Genomic DNA, 16,996 nt, shown 5'->3' with positions numbered 1-16,996 from the left:
CCACCGAAGAAGTTTTTTGTTATTTCCCTTGGCAGTATGAAGCCACTGTAGCGCAGCATGGTCTGTTTGTAGTTGGAAATGCCGTCCCCAAACATATGGGCGTAGCTTTTCCAGCGCGTACACAATGGCATAGCATTCCTTTTCGCTGATTGACCAATGGCTTTCCCTCTCAGACAGTTTCTTACTGAGAAACACGACAGTATGGAATTCTTGATCCGGTCCTTCCTGCATTAAAACTGCTCCTACGCCTCGCTCGGACGCATCTGTGGTTACTAGGAACGGTTTGTCAAATTCTGGGGCCCTTAGCACAGGGTCAGACATGAGTGTTGCCTTAAGCTGGTTAAAGGCCTTTTGACACTCATCAGTCCACTGAACTACATTTGGCTGTTTCTTTCTGGTTAGGTCTGTCAGCGGGGCGGCGATTTGGCTGTAGTGTGGTACAAATCGCCTATAATATCCAGCCAAGCCTAAGAAGGATTGGACCTGTTTCTTAGACTTTGGAACTGGCCACTTTTGGATAGCATCCACTTTGGCCTGTAGGGGATTTATAGTTCCTTGACCCACCTGGTGCCCCAGGTAAGTCACTCTGTTTTGGCCTATTTGACACTTTTTAGCCTTAACAGTTAGTCCTGCCTGCTGGATGCGCTCGAAAACTTTTTCCAGGTGCTCCAGGTGCTCTGCCCATGAATCAGAAAAAATGGCCACATCATCGAGGTAGGCAACTGCAGATTCTCCCAATCCAGCTAGGAGACCATCTACAAGTCTTTGGAAGGTGGCGGGTGCATTTCGCAACCCAAAAGGGAGTACATTGAATTCATACACCCCTGCCTGGGTGACGAAGGCTGACCTTTCCTTAGTGGCTTCATCCAGTAGTACTTGCCAGTACCCCTTGGTTAAGTCCAAAGTAGAGATGAATTGGGCATGTCCCAATTTCTCCAATAGCTCATCTGTGCGTGGCATTGGATAGTTGTCAGGACGAGTTACAGCATTTAGCTTACGGTAGTCCACGCAAAAGCGTATTTCCCCATCTGGTTTGGGAACTAGAACCACTGGAGATGCCCATGCACTCTTAGAGGGGCGGATTATACCCATCTGTAGCATGTCCTGGATCTCCCTTTGTATAGCAGTTTTGGCATGAGGTGACTCCCGGTAGGGTGGGGTTCTAATAGGGTGAGCATTACCTGTGTCAATGGAGTGGTATGCCTGTTCGGTCCATCCTGGAGTGGCTGAGAAAATTGGTGCAAAGCTTGTGCACAGCTCCTTGATCTGCTGTCGCTGCAGACGTCCAAGGGTCGTGGAGAGGTTCACCTCTTCCACGCCACCATCCTTTTTTCCTTCGTAGTAGACACCTTCAGGCCACTCCGTGTCATCTGTTTCCTGGGCTGTAAACTGGCAAACGTTTAATTCTCTGGAATAAAAGGGCTTAAGAGAATTAACACGGTATACCTTAGGCTTTATGTTGGAGGTGGGGGAGGCTATGAGATAGTTAACAACTCCTAGGTGCATCCTGGTCCTTCCCACGATGCTTCCATTTTATGGACCTGGAGCGCCTTTAAGACCATGACTTGGTCTCCTACTTTGAAGGACCGTTCTCTGGAATGTTTATCATACCAGGCCTTTTGCTCTTCCTGAGCATTCTTTAGGTTTTCTTTAGCAAGGGCTAAAGAGTGTCGGAGGGTGCTTTGTAGGTTGCTTACAAAGTCTAGAATGTTAGTTCCCGGAGAAGGCGTAAACCCCTCCCATTGCTGCTTCACCAACTGTAATGGCCCCTTAACCTCGCGGCCATACACAAGTTCAAATGGTGAAAACCCTAAACTGGGATGTGGTACAGCCCTGTAGGCAAAAAGCAACTGCTGCAGCACTAGGTCCCAATCATTGGAGTGTTCATTTACAAATTTACGTATCATGGCCCCCAAAGTTCCATTAAACCTCTTCACCAGGCCATTGGTTTCATGTGGTAAGGGGTGGCAACCAAGTGATTCACCCCATGAGCTTCCCACAGGTTTTCCATGGTCCCTGCCAGGAAATTAGTTCCCGAATCTGTAAGGATGTCGGAGGGCCAACCTACCCTGGCAAAAATGTCTGTTAATGCCTGGCACACACTTTTAGCCCTGGTGTTGCTTAAGGGTACTACTTCCGGCCATCGGGTAGCAAAATCCATGAAAGTCAGTACGTACTGCTTTCCTCTGGGTGTCTTCTTTGGGAAAGGACCCAGAATATCCACAGCTACGCGCTGAAATGGGACCTCAATTATGGGTAGTGGCTGGAGAGGGGCTTTAACCTGGTCTTGGGGCTTTCCCACTCGTTGGCACACCTCACAAGACCGGACATATTTAGCAACGTCCTTGCCCATTCCCTCCCAGTGGAAGGACTTCCCCAACCAGTCTTTGGTTCTGTTCACCCCAGAATGGCCACTGGGATGATCATGGGCTAAGCCCAAGAGCTTTACCCGATACTTAGTGGGAACTACCAACTGTCTTTGAGGATGCCAATCTTCCTGGTGCCCACCAGAAAGAGTCTCCTTGTATAAAAGTCCTTGTTCTACAACAAACCGGGATCGGTTCGAAGAGCTGAGAGGCGGTGGGGTGCTCCGCGCCACTGCCCAAGCTTTCTGAAGGCTGTCATCTGCTTCCTGCTCGGCCTGGAACTGTTCCCTTGATGCTGGAGACATTAGTTCCTCCTTGGACTGTGGACTGGGGCTTGGTCCCTCTGGAAGCGATGCAGGTGCTGGGGCTGTTTCCATTGACTGTGATCCACTGTCCGCTGGTGTACTATGTGGTATCTCAGGCTCTGGCTGAGCCTCTTGGGTAGGGTTATCTGCTGCTTCCGCCAGGTCAGGCTCGCTGGTGCCCTCTGGCATTGGAGTTGTAGACGGGTTTGCAAGCGCTGGACTCAGGGCTCGCAATGGTTCTGGTGCTGGTTGCGTTGCCAATTCCGGTTCTGGGACTGGCTTTGGCTGGGTCTCTGGGATTGGATCCACTGCGGCTGTTGCAGTCGTTGGCAGGGGATCCGGTTCCACCACCGTTGTTTGGGTCTCTGGTAACACAGACGGGACCCTGGTGGAAGGCTCAGGAACAGGGATGGGGGTGAAAGCTTGCTTAGCCTGGCTGCGGGTGACTATTCCCACCCTCTTGGCTAGCTTCACATGGTTGGCCAAATCTTCCCCCAGCAGCATGGGAATGGGATAATTGTCATAGACTGCAAAAGTCCACATTCCTGGCCAGCCCTTGTACTGGACATGCAACGTGGCTGTAGGCAAGGTTACAGACTGTGACACGAAGGGTTGAATTGTCACTGTAGCCTCCGGGTTGATGAGTTTGGGGTCCACTAGGGATTGGTGGATAGTTGACACTTGAGCCCCAGTGTCCCTCCAAGCGGTAACCTTCTTTCCGCCCACTCTCAAGGTTTCCCTTCGCTCCGAGGGTATGAGAGAGGCATCTGGGTTTGGGGATCTTTGGTGTGATTGGGGTGTAATGAACTGTAATCGGTTGGGGTTCTTGGGGCAGTGAGCCTTTATATGTCCCAGTTCATTACATTTAAAACATCGCCCTGCTAAGGTATCACCGGGACGATGTTGGTTGGTGGAGACTGGTGTGGTGGGGTGAGAAGGCGTCTGGGGTTTCCCTTGGGATGTGGGTGGGGCCTTGGGTTGTCCCCGGTGGTAAGGTTTTGTTTCGGGTTGCCCCTTCTGATATTCGCTCCAACTGCTACTAGTTTTTTTCTTTTCTGCCACCTCCACCCATTTGGCTCCAATCTCCCCCGCCTCAGTTACAGTTTTGGGCTTCCTATCTAGGATGTACCTTTCTATTTCCTCAGGAACACCCTCTAAAAACTGCTCCATTTTTACTAAGGAAAGCAGATCTTCCAGAGATTTAACATTTACTCCTGATACCCAGGCATCACAATTTTTGTCAATGTGGTAGGCATGACGGGTAAATGACACATCGGGTTTCCACTTTAGGGCTCTGAACCGCCGACGGGCATGCTCAGGTGTTAGCCCCATTCTGAGTCTGGCCTTGTTTTTAAAAAGTTCATAACTGTTCATGAGTTCCTTAGGCATTTCAGCCGCCACCTCTGCTAAGGGTCCACTGAGCTGCGGCCTCAGCTCTACCATGTACTGGGTCTGCAGCGATGCTGTATCCAAGGCAGGCCCTTTCAAAATTTTCTAAGAAGGCCTCAGTATCATCACCTGCCTTGTAGGTGGGGAATTTTCTGGGATGGGAAGTGGTACCTGGAGGGGGGTTGTTAGCATTGGCTGGTGCATCCTGCTTAGCCTTTGCTACTTCCAGTTCATGCTTCCTTTCTTTTTCTCTCTCCTCCATCTCTTTTTCTTTCAGCTCCATAGTTCTCTTGTGAGCCTCCTCTTTGGCTTTTTCCAGCTCCATTTCTCTTTCATGGGCCTCCTTTTCGGCTTTTTCTTCTCTTTCTTTTAGCTCCATCTCTCTCTTGTGGGCCCCCTCTTTGGCTTTCTCTTCTCTGTCTCTCAGCTCTATCTCTTTTTCTTTCAGCTCCATAGCTCTCTTGTGGGCCTCCTCTTTGGCTTTTTCTTCTTTTGTAGTCATTTTCCTGTTTTCTTGTGCTGGGTCACCCCCTCTGCAGTTGACTGAAACTGGGAAGCTCTCAGCTCTGGCTGCTGCTGAGTTAACAGAGACTTTCTAACTAGCTACTCCCGAGGATGTAAAAAGAAAAAAACAACAACAATTCAGCTTGTAAATTCCCTTTACCTTTGTTTGCCCATTGAACCCTTCTCTTAACAAAGGACCTTGTTAAAAAAACTTAACACCTCTGCCTTCAGGCAAGGAGAGATAAGATATGCATCTATCTACCTCCAGCTCGGCTTTCCAAGCAGCTAGAAGGAAAAAAAATCTCACTGGCTTTTGGGTTTAAAATGATCCCACCGCTCTACCACCATGTCAAGGCTGGATCCCCACTTTGAACTTTAGGGTACAAATGTAGGGGCCTGCATGAAAACTTCTAAGCTTAACTACCAGCTTAGCTCTGGTTCCGCTGCCACCATTTCAAGGCTAATTTCCCTTCCTGGGAAGCCTTGAAAAACCTTCACCAATTCCCTGGTGAATACAGATCCAAACCCCTTGGATCTTAAAACAAGGAGAAATTAACCATCCCCCCTCCTTTCTCCCACCAACTCCTGGTGAACACAGATCCAATCCCCTTGGATCTAAAACAAGGAGAAATTAACCATTCCCCCTCCTTCCTTTCACCAACTCCTGGTGAATACAGATCCAAACCCCTTGGATCTAAAACAAGGAAAAATCAATCAGGTTCTTAAAAAGAAGGCTTTTAATTAAAGAAAAAGGTAAAAATCATCTCTGTAAAATCAGTATGGAAATTAACCTTACAGGGTAATCAAACTTAAAGAGCTTAGAGGACTCCCCTCTAGTCTCAGGTTCAAAGTGCAGCAAACAAAGATAAACATTCTAGTAAAAGGTACATTTACAAGTTGAGAAAACAAAGGAAAACTAACACGCCTTGCCTGGCTATTTACTTACAAGTTTGAAATAGGAAAGACTTGTTTAGAAAGATGTGGAGAACCTGGATTGATGTCTGGTCCCTCTCAGTCCCGAGAACGAACACACTCCCAAACAAAGAACACAAACAAAAGCCTTCCCCCCCCAAGATTTGAAAGTATCTTGTCCCCTTATTGGTCCTTTAGGTCAGATGCCAGCCAGGTTACCTGAGCTTCTTAACCCTTTACAGGGAAAAGGATTTTGGAGTCTCTGGCCAGGAGGGATTTTAAAGTACTGTACACAGGACAGCTGTTACCCTTCCCTTTATAGTTATGACAACAGGTAAATGGAATGAACATCTCTATGCGTATACGTTTATGGTGTTAAGAAATAGGACTGATATTTTGCTCAAGTGCCGTTTGACTCCGACAGGCTCGGTAGTAGCGGCTGCTAAACCCCAGAACCCTCCCACTGTTGTAATGCCAGAATCAGTGTCCCCTTCGGCTCCTCCGCCCCCACAGGCTTCAGAGAGAACCCCCCCCCAGTGGGATTGTATCCGTTGATTACTGAGAGTGTGGTAGCCCGTCCAGTAACACAGGAACGGCCAGCCCTGATAGTGTCTGTATATTCGCATGTACCTTTTAACCCTGTACATCTAGCTGCTTTTAAGGCAGAGGCAGGAGAATTCTCAACGAATCCAAGCAAGTTCATTTCTATCTTTGAAGGGTGTCTAGCTAGCCATAAGCCTGACTGGGATGACTGTAATATACTTATGAGAACCCTGTTGTCTGAAGTGGAGCGGAATCAGGTCATAGCCAAAGCCAGGGAGGAGGCACAGAAAAGGCATGATGAGGATAGAGAAGGCAAGCCCTTGCCGGATGTCGCTGTCCCCCTAGGGGACTCCCGGTGGAACCCGAATGAGGAGGGGGATTTGAGGCTGCTTAACTCCTATAAGGAACTGTTTATGCATGGTCTCCGACACTCAGCTGTCAGGCATAACAATTGGGCTAATCCTTATGAACTAATCCAGGACTCGAAAGAAAGTCCAGGGGCCTTCCTGCAGCGTATTCGGGATACCATCAGGCAAACTACTAGTGCAAACCCAGATGATCAGGCAACTGAGGCAATTATAAAGGGTATCTTCACCAGCCGTGCGGCCCCTGATGTTAAAAGGAAATTGCCGAAAAAGGAGGATTTAATGGGAATGTCTATGGCTCAGATTTTGGAGATTGCAAACAGGGCTTATAGCCTTAGAGAGGGAGCGAAGGAAAAAAGGCAAGTGAAAATGATGGTAGCGGCGGTGCAGGCCGGCGGCAAAGAAAGGCCACAGAAAGGTGGAAGGGGCCGGGGAATGAGAGGCCGTGGATGTGGGTGCCCTGGTCCCCAGGAAGGCGCCTGGGTCGCAACCAGTGTGCCATATGCCGAAAGGAGGGACACTGGAAAAATGAATGCCCTGAAAGGGAAGGTACCCCTATGATGGCAGCGGAAGATCGAGATTAGGGGTGTCAGGGGAGACGGACCATCCTACCCCCGGAACCCCGAGTAAATGTGCGGGTGGGAGATGCGGATATAGACTTTTTAATAGACTCTGGAGCAGCAAGGACCGCTGTAAACAAACCCCTACAGTTGCCAGTGGCAGGCTCCCTCACTGTGGTGGGTGCCACAGGGAAAGGAACCAAGTGCCCAGTATATGCCCCAGTGGAATGTGCCTTGGGAAACAGAACTGTATCACACAAGCTGGTTTACCTCCCTGATTGTCCAACACCACTACTAGGACGGGACCTGCTTTGTCGCTTAGGTGCCACCCTGCATTTCACTCAAGATGATATAACTCTCACCTTACCCCTGAGAATGTTTGGATAATGACCCTTGCAGTCGAACCCTCAGCTATGCAAGCCCCAGAGTGGAGTGAGTGGGAAAAGCAGGTTTTTCCTCTAGTCTGGGCATCAGGGGTCCCAGGGAAAACAAACCGTCAAACCCCTGTGCATATTCAGCTCCTCCCAGGAAAAAGTCCAGTGCGGATCAAACAGTATCCAATTAAAAGGGAAGCCAGAGAGGGACTACAAGAGACTATAGATCGGTTCCTGGAGTGCGGTGTACTACGAGAATGCCAGTCAGCTTGGAACACCCCCATTCTGCCCATACAAAAGCCCAATGGCACGTATCGGCTGGTACAAAACCTCAGGGCAGTTAATGAGCGGGTTAAGACTCTGCACACCCTGGTTCCAAATCCGTATACACTGTTGGCTTCTATAGGGGGGCAATATACCCATTTCTCAGTCCTAGATTTAAAAGATGCTATCTTCACGATTCCAGTTGACACTGAGTCCCAGGACATATTCTCCTTCGAATGGGAAGACAAACGAAGGGTTAAAAAGCAGCTTTGCTGGACAGTATTGGCTCAAGGATTTAAAAATTCCCCCACTCTGTTCGGCCAGGCTCTGGCCAGAGACTTGGAGGAGTGGGATAATTCAGACAGAGCCCTCCTGCTGCAATATGTAGATGTCTTGTTAATTGCTGCTGTGGGTCTAATCCCTTGTCTCAGAGCTACTGTGAGTCTCCTAAACTTTATTGGACTGCGAGGATACAGGGTATCTCAAAGCAAAGCCCAAATTGCTCTTTCAGAGGTTCAATATCTGGGATTTCACATCAGGCAGGGAGAGAGACAGCTCTCAAACGAAAGAAAGGAGGCTATCTGCCAAGTTCCCATCCCCAGCAACCGTAAACGGCTTAGGGCATTCCTGGGCATGGCAGGTTTTTGCAGAATATGGATTCCAGAGTTTGGACTGTGGGCTAAACCTCTGTATGAATGTGTTAAGGGAGCAGATCATGACCCCTTTCACTGGTCCCCAGAAGTGGACAGGGCATTTAAAATCTTGAAAAGGAAGCTGATGGAAACTCCAGCCCTAGGTCTGCCCGATCTATCTAAGCCATTCCAACTGTATGTGCATGACCGAAAAGGGGTAGCTTTGGGAATGCTTACCCAGCTATTAGGTGCCTGGAAGCGTCCTGTGGCATACTTCTCTAAACAACTGGATCAAGTTTCAAAGGGATGGCCAGCCTGTTTGAGGGCGGTCGCAGCTACTGCTCTAGTGCTTGGGGAAGCTGAAAAACTGACACTGGGAGGAACTGTGCAAGGGTATGTTCCCCATATGGTCCGAGCCTTGCTGGACACTAAGGGTGGTCTCTGGCTCACACAGGCTCGGGTTGCTCGGTACCAGGCAAAGCTATTAGAGAATCCTGAAGTCACCCTGCAGATCTGTCCCTCCCTTAATCCAGCTACACTACTACCAGAGACAGAAAAGCAGGAACATGACTGTCTAGAAATCATAGATGTTCAGTATTCTAGCCGTCCAGATTTAAAAAATCAGCCACTCCCAAATGCTGACTTGGAAAGGTATACGGATGGCAGTAGTACTGTAGTGGATGGGCAAAGGAGGGCTGGTTATGCTGTTGTGTCTCTTTATGATACCGTGGAAGCTGAGAGTTTACCTGCTGGGACATCTGCCCAACTTGCTGAACTAGTGGCCCTGACTCGTGCACTCAAGCTGGCAAAAGACAAATGGGTTAATATCTTTACTGACTCGAAGTATGCTTTTGGGGTATTGCATGCTCACACTGGTTTGTGGAAGCAAAGGGGAATGCTAACAGCCCAAGGCTCTCCAATCAAGTATGGGTCTCAAATTCTCCGGCTTTTAGAAGCAGTACAACTCCCCTCAGCAGTAGCAGTGGTGCATTGCAAAGCCCATCAAAGGGAAGATCAAGATGTAACCAAGGGTAATGCCAGAACAGACAGGGAAGCTAAGCGAGCTGCTACCCTGAAATCACCAACAGAGGAGAATGCCCAAATGCATGCCCTCATCCCATCAGTGGGTGAGCTTGCAGCCCCTCAGTACTCCCAAGAGGACAGAAACCTGGCTGACAGTCTCGGTCTCCAGGAAAAGGAGGGATGGCTTTATACCACAGAGGGAAAAATCCTCCTGCCCAAGGGCTTGATTCGACCAGTGTTGCAGAAACTGCATCAAATCACACACGCAGGCAGAGAGGCTCTTACCCAGCTTATGAATAAATATTTTCTAACCTCTGGACTTAAACCCCTAGCATCACAGGTACAGTCTGAATGTTTAATTTGCCAAAAGAATAACCCTGGACCAGGAGTAGCAGTGCCACCAGCCACCCTCGAACATACCCCAGGCCCAGGATTAGTGTGGCAAATAGACTTTACTGAGTTTCCCAGGACCCAAGGGTACAGGTACCTCCTCGTCTTAGTGGATCGATTCAGTGGATGGCCTGAGGCCTTCCCATGTCGCAACAACACTGCCAAGACAGTGGCTCTTAAGTTTGTCAAGGAAATCATTCCTCGCTGCGGCCTTCCTCAGTGGATGGAATCTGACAATGGAACACACTTCACATCTCAAATTGTTCAAAAGATATCAAGTGCTCTGCAAATCCCCTGGAAGCTCCACACACCCTGGCGACCACAAGCCAGTGGAGTAGTGGAACGCACAAATCAGACACTTAAGCGACACCTCTCAAAGGTCTGTCAGGAGGCCTCTCTTAAGTGGCCTGATGCCTTGCCCCTTGTGTTACTTCGCATTCGTGCTCTCCCTAAGGGCAGGATAGGGCTTAGTCCCTTCGAGATTATGTTTGGAAGAGCATGGCCTATGAACGGTACACCAGTTCTAGCAGGGGAGTGGGAGGTAGGCTGTGGTTTCTTGTCTCAGTACATGTGCTCTCTGTCTGCTGTTCTTTCTTCTCTTCACAGGTACACCAAAGATTCACAGCCTCTTCTGCTGGATACTCCGGTCCATTCCCTGCAGCCTGGTGACTCCGTTCTCGTGCGGACCTGGAAGGACGAGCCTCTCCAAGAGAAGTGGAAGGGACCCCACAATGTCCTGCTTGTCACCCGTATAGCAGCAAAGGTCGAAGGACACAAGAACTGGATTCATCACTCTCGACTGAAAGCAGTGCCCACTCCTTAACAGTGGACTGTCCAGCCTGCGGAGAAGACCGCTAGCGACGATTTGGGACTTAAGCTGTTATTCAAAAGACAGTAAGGGTCACTGGGAATGCTTTGTGATTTTTCTGAACAGCCACAGCATACTCCCCGCAAGAACCCTGAGCATTGGTTTTATTTTCTCACAGAAGGCCGACCTGGCCTATGTATTTGGTCTTGTTATTTTTTTGACTTGTTTAGTGTCAACAATTCTTCTTATCTTCTGGGCATTTGGGTTGTTGTAATTGTCTGTGCCCTTATTGGAGAAGAGTGTTGTACCTATGTCCCAGAGTTTTCACAGGACATTAACAAGCACATCTTGTCAGCTGAACGGGCCTTTAATCAGTGGAAGGCCCAGGAAAAAGAACCCACTATTTTGAATTCCCTTTGGGGTTGGATACCTGGTTTAGGGGAATTAGGAGGTATAGGGGGAAGCACTGTTTGCATCTTGCTCACAGGTGTGGTGATATGTTTTGTTCTTTTTCTTTTGCTCATTTGCTGTAAAGTGCTCATATGTAAGATTTGTACCTCCCATACCCCAGAAGTCCCCATATACCCTCTCATTGATAATCCTGATTGTATGGAGCTTAATCGCATTTTGTTTTTAGAGTATGAGAAAACTCTGACAAAGGTTTGTTGAGTGTTCTCAAAGGAGGGATTGTTGGGGTCCACTAGGCATAGCTACCAGGTAACTCGGGAGAGTGCAAGGCCAAAAGTGCCGATGAAGCTCTTTTGCTCTGGGTCTGTGAACCACAGTGACTCCATCTTGGGAACTCTCACCTACTTCTGTGCTAACTGCTTACATGCTCTGAAGCAGGCTGAAGCAGAAATGTAATGTCAGCTTTTTAGCAGATGGCTGCAGTTTCACTCACACTAGCAGAAATAGTAGAGATAAAGAAGCGAGAGAAAAGAGGGGTAGTTAGTTTGCAGGCGTCTAATCCAAGGTCGCAAAGACTGGGAAAGTTTTCTCACAAGCTTATGTAGAGTTTATTGTAACAGTTGTCTGGAAGGGAGGGGTAAGGAGGAACAGCCAGAGAAAGAAATGTATGCAAACAGTTTAGAGTATAAAAGGTAAAATTTGTTTGTATTTGTTGCACTTGATTTGAGACATGCTGGTCTCCTAGTGCCATTTCAGAGCTCTGAAATAAACTTGGCTTGCTTTCTCCCCTCGGTGTCTTTATTGGTGCCAAGCACACCGGGCAACGAACCCCTGTTTACCATCTCGAGGCCCAGTTCTGGGCAGGCAACACCCCTGAATCCTCTGGGTGGCCCTGGAACCCCACCCTGGTTGCTGCTGGCTCCACCCGGCAGAAGGGTTATGTAGAAGTGACTTAGGCCTTGTCTACATTGGCACTTTCCTCGTTAAAACTTTTGTCATTCAGGGGTGTGAAAAAAATACCGCCGAACGACAAAAGTTGTAACGATGAAAAGTGCCAGTGTCGATAGCGCTTGGTCAGTGGGTGATGCTCTCTTGGCGATGCAGCTACCGCCCCTCATTGGGGCTGGTTTCATTTTGTCACCAGGAGAGGGAGGGCAGGCTGGGCTTGCCACAGAGCAGTTGTAGCAGGACTACCACTGTCTAGGTTCAGCTTCCAGCCCTTGGAGCTTTTAAAGGTACAGCAATTTTCACTCTCCCTTCCACCAGTGCGGAGGGATTTGAACCCATCAGTGGTAGTACTGGAAGTCACTAGGCTATCCTTATTCTATGGGGCCAGGAGAAATACTTTCCCCACATGCCATTATCCTTGGGAACTCATGGCTACAAGATATCAAGGCCAAGTACTTGGATTCAGAAAGGGAGTGGACAGTTCTGTGGGTAACTAGAACAAGCGAGTTCCAGGAGATTTACCACATTTTGAAGTGGGTTGGATCTAAAGCTGACGGCTTTGGGCCATGAACCCCCAACCTCTAAATTATCCCATCACTGCTGCAGCTCAACTATTGCGGACAGGCTACTGGGCGCAAACCTCAATGTAAATGCCTTGCCTTGGAGTGATTGACTCCAGTGAGTTACTGGGGATGTTCACACAAGGGCGTGCCCATTGGCACTGCTGCACCAGGGGCTCAGACCAGTTGAGCCCCATCAGTGGGGTAACAGCAGGGCAAATTGACACGAGTGGACGCATGACCTGGGTATGTCGTGCTTGCAAACGCCAGATCTCAGCGGGGTGGGGAGAAATGTTCGGTGACTGGCTCCGAGCCTTGTCCCCTGTGTGGGTATGTGAAGTGCCCAGAGCCTCACAGGAGCCACTGAAGGAGAAGGCCTGATGTTCCTTGATCTGTGTTCTGCACTAATAATAAATGATGAACCCAGTGCCTGAGCTGCATTTTCTGTCTGGGGCCGGAGACCCCCCAAAACAAAGGGGTGCTGCTTTGCAGCTTTAAAGTGGACTTTCCAGGGGTAAGGAGGAAGTGAAACGAAATTGAGGGCACTTCCCTCCCTTAGACTCCTCAGCTATGCTCACCCCGTTAGTTCCAAGCTCTGGTTCTCTGCCTGCTTTGACAGAGTCATAGACTGTGAGGCCAGCAGCGCCCACTGTGATCACCCAGTCTGACCTCCTGTGTCACAGGCCTTAGGACTGCCCTGAAGTGATTCCTGATTGAATTACAACACGTACTTCAGACAGAAATCCAAACTTGATTTAAAAATGGCCAGAGAATCTGCCCCACCCCCTGGGAAGTTGTTCCAATGGTTAATTCCCCCCCACTACTAAAAATTATTTCCAGTCTGTGTTTTGTCTAGGTTCAGCTTCCAGCCCTTGGAGCTTTTAAAGGTACAGCAATTTTCACTCCCCCTCCCACCAGTGCGGAAGGATTTGAACCCATCAGTGGTAGTACTGGAAGTCACTAATCTAGCCTTAATCTACAGGGCCAGGATTAATATTTTCCCCACATGCCATTATCCTTGGGAACTCATGGCTACAAGATACCAAGGCCAAGTACTTGGATTCAGAAAGGGAGTGGACGGTTCTGTGGGTAACGAGAACAAGCGAGTTCCAGGAGATTTACCACATTTTGAAGTGGGTTGTATCTAAAGCTGACGGCTTTGGGCCATGAACCCTCAACCGCTAAATTATCCCATCACTGCTGCAGCTCAACTATTGGGGACTGGCTACTGGGCGCAAACCTCAGTGTAAATGCCTTGCCTTGGAGTGATTGACTCCAGTGAGTTACTGGGGACGTTCACACCAGCGTGTGCCCATTGGCGCAGGTGTACTAGGGGGCTAACAGCAGTTGAGCCCCATCAGTGGGGTAACAGCAGGGCAAATTGACACGAGTGGACGCGTGGCCTGGGTATGTCGTGCATGCAAATGCCAGATCCCAGCAGGGTGGGGGGAAATGTTCGGTGACTGGCTCCTAGCCTTGTCCCCTGTGTGAGTATGTGAAGTGCCCAGAGCCTCACAGGAGACACGGAAGGACAAGGCTTTTGTGTCTGCGGGGAGGGGACGGTTTTTTTGGAGCCAAGCAAATTGGGAATTTGGACATAAGTGTGTGGGGGGAGGGTAAGAGGCAGATGGAGCAATGAAAAATAACCAGCCATTGAGCCGACCATAGTGAGATGCTGCAGTAAAGTGGTTTATTGCTACTAGTGAAGCAGGTCCAAGACCCAGCGGTAACAGAAAGAGCCCAGAGGCTCCAGTTTTGGCATTAATCAGGGATTAGAAATCAGTCCGGAAGCAGAGGAATTGGTTGATTTCCAACCCCAGTTTGGATTCAAGACACTGATCGCCCATCACGTGCTGGGAATAAGGCTGGGGGAGTAGAGAAAAGAAGTGCAAGACGGAGCCGGCCTGTCTCCTGTGAAACTTTGTTAGTGGAGCAGATGATGTGTTCATGGGGCTCAGTGACAGCCAGAATTGCAGCGAAAGTCTATCTGTGTCCTCTTGAGCCAGGGCTGAGACCAGATCTGGAAGTTACAGCGCACTTTCTAGGGGAGGAATGAAGCACATTAGAATGGGGGTGATTCTCAGAGGGGTTCCCAGTAAAACCCAGCTGTCCTCTTCCCCCCCAACCTCACAGCCTGACCATGGGCAAGTCACATGTCTCCGTGCCTCAGTTTTCCCACTGGTAAAAAGGACGGGGGGAGGAGGGAGGCAGTGAAGCTAAAGTCATTCCTGTGTGTGTAGTGGCGAGATGCTGTGGATTTGTGGGGCATAAAACCATCTGAAGCTAACTGATCTCAGTGTCCGGTACATCCACACCCCTGTATTTCGTGTGTTTATCCTCACACCCCTCCTGGGCGGCAGGGCAGTGCTTCTAGTCCCATTCTACAGATGGGGAAACCAAGGCACAGAGCGAGGAAGCGACTGGCCCAGGCTCGCACAGGGAGTCTGGCAGAGCAGGGAATAAAACCCAGCTTCCTTGGGTCGCAGGTAAGTGACCTCCCCACTCCCCATCCTTGTGACTCTGCCATGCCCAGCAGTTCCTTGCCCCTGCCCCAGAATCAGCTCCCAGCTCAGGCAATGCCAGGTTTTAACCTCCCTCCCATTCTGTGCCCAGCAGTTCCTGCTATTTACCCTCCAGTTCGATACACAAAGAGCCGGCTGGTATTGGAGGTGGATTGGGCTGGGAAAGCAGCAAGGGCAGGAATAGCAAAGGGCTCCAGGCTACCTCCCTCTGCGCCACACCAAGCAAATCCCCCACTCCCCTTCTAATCTGCGCCTTCTCCAAGGCCAGCAGAGGTTGGTTGGTTTCAATCGGGCTCGCAATAGATTCTGGCTGAGCTGCCTCCCGCCCCCACCGCAGTGTGGAATTGGGGCAGGGCTGGGCCCCGCTAGTTAGGAGCGGATGATGATGATGATACAGTTTTACAGGGTTTAGACCCAACGGAAACGTTTCCCTTTTCTCTGTCGATGTTCTCGAACGCAGCACCCTGCCGAGAGTGGAACCCGGACCCCACAGCCAGAGCAACAGTGAGTGTGAGCCCCTCCCTGGTCTGGACTCCACCCAGTGCCAGGCATGAGGGGACCCCCCCACCCCGATCTCACTGGTGGGGGCGTGGCTTTAAATAATTGTCTCAGAAAATCAATTCTTAGCAAACCGAACTGGTGCCCCAAGCCCAAGAGCTGAACCCCGAATAGGCCCAGTCCCGTCCTCTCACCTTCTGCTGGGATGGGGGTGGCAGGGGGCACTTGTTAAGATCCACGACGCCATCCTGGTTTTTCCTGCACAGTGTCTGCACCAGCTCCATGGTCAGATATAGCATGATCCCGGACACGACCTGGAGGGAGATTGAGGAGCCCGGCTTAGGGATGAGTTCCAGCGCGATCCCCTAGCTCTGCCCCCCACCCCTGAATACCAGGAAATATGAGGGGCTGAGCTCTGAGCCTCCCCATGGCCACACGCTGCCTCCTAGGCCGTGTCCAAGCAAAGGCAGTTGTGGGGGGGGGGAGGGTCAGTCTGTCCCACTCGGGTTCAAAGCCCTTTGCAGGCATCATGGAATTTGCTCCCAGCGCCCTGGGGCATTAGCACCCATCCCCGTATCACAGAGCAAGGAGCAGGGAGTGAGGGGAAAGGACAAAGTCAGCCAAAGGGCCTCCCCCTGGGGCCTCAGCTGGGGAAGCCTTGGGCTGGGTTTTCAGTGCTGTTGGGGCAGCGGGACACTGAGGTACCAGCCTCATTGTCCACCCCCACTGCGGGTCCCAGCTATACATCCCCTTCCCCCAGGTCCAAGCCCCACCAGATCCCTTCCACCTGCACCCTGCAGCCTTACCGCAACTCTGCCCCCTGGATCCCAGCTCCACCAGACCCCTCATTTGGGGTTGCACCCACAGTACCCACAGCCTTACTCCCCTCACCTGCCCCCTGTAACACCTGAATCCACTCACCTGTCTCTGGGCGTTCAGCACCTGCAGCCCCTTGCTGTAGTATATGCAATTATTGCGGTCGTTGTAGGTCTTTACGGCTACCTGTGCCGCCTGCTGGACTTCTGGGTCTGACACTGGCACATTGTTCAGCCCCCCAGGAATAGAGGCCCCCAGAGTGAGGGGAACCCCCAGGAGGAGCAGCAAGCAAAGCCAGGGACCTGCCACTGCTGCAGGGAACGCCATGGCTGAGAGTGGCCAGAGCTGGGGATGGGGTGCTAAGATATAGACAGGGGGCCCCACCCCCTGGGATGGCCCCACCCACATGGGGAGGAGCCATGCTCCTGATGGCCGCACCCAGAGGAGGTAGAAAAATGTTACCCTACATTACATAAGACCCAAGTATAGATGGGAAATAAACCCTCAGGGCTTGATTCAGCCAGGGGAAAAGGGCCTTTATGGGACAGGCCATCCCAGAATTCCCCATTACATGGGGCATTTCTTGCACCTTCCACTGAAGCAACTGGCAATGGCCACTGTCACAGACGCGATGCTAGGCTAGATGGGCCCATTGTTCTAAATGGGTGTGTCCAGTCCTGGGAGAGCCCCGCCCCCAGTAGAAAGCCCCACGTACAGCAGCTGGAGAAACATCCCCTCACAGGGAGCCCTGCTAGCTGCCGGATGGAGCCCTGCCCCTTGGGGTCTGCCCTGCCTCAGAGAAAAAGGCC

The 16,996-nt window shown here is 50.5% G+C and overlaps 1 protein-coding gene across 1 annotated transcript; it reads right to left on the bottom strand.

Moving 5' to 3' along the window:
• Positions 1-13,952: 13,952 nt before the first annotated feature.
• LOC101934725 (cystatin-like) lies at positions 13,953-16,609 on the bottom strand. Its single transcript, XM_065551097.1, has 3 exons — positions 16,293-16,609; positions 15,566-15,685; positions 13,953-14,392 (listed from the first exon to the last, which is right to left on the bottom strand). The coding sequence occupies exons 1-3, from the start codon at positions 16,593-16,595 to the stop codon at positions 14,306-14,308; spliced, it is 510 nt and encodes a 169-aa protein (XP_065407169.1). The 5' UTR covers positions 16,596-16,609; the 3' UTR covers positions 13,953-14,305.
• Between the last annotated feature and the right edge of the window lie 387 nt (positions 16,610-16,996).

The sequence above is a fragment of the Chrysemys picta genome, chromosome 7 (genome assembly GCF_011386835.1).
Source record: "Chrysemys picta bellii isolate R12L10 chromosome 7, ASM1138683v2, whole genome shotgun sequence".
In the NCBI taxonomy this organism is placed as follows: domain Eukaryota; kingdom Metazoa; phylum Chordata; order Testudines; family Emydidae; genus Chrysemys; species Chrysemys picta.
This window is presented reverse-complemented; position numbering and strand designations above follow the sequence as displayed.

Excerpts from the sequence above, each read along its gene's own strand:
- LOC101934725 (XM_065551097.1), bottom strand. The coding sequence starts at position 16,595 with ATGTGGGTGGGGCCATCCCAGGGGGTGGGGCCCCCTGTCTATATCTTA. Across the intron at positions 15,686-16,292 it reads TGCTGAACGCCCAGAGACAG|GTCGTGTCCGGGATCATGCT; the intron begins GTGAGTGGATTC and ends ATCTCCCTCCAG. Across the intron at positions 14,393-15,565 it reads CACCCCCATCCCAGCAGAAG|AAAGTGCGCTGTAACTTCCA; the intron begins GTGAGAGGACGG and ends TTCCTCCCCTAG.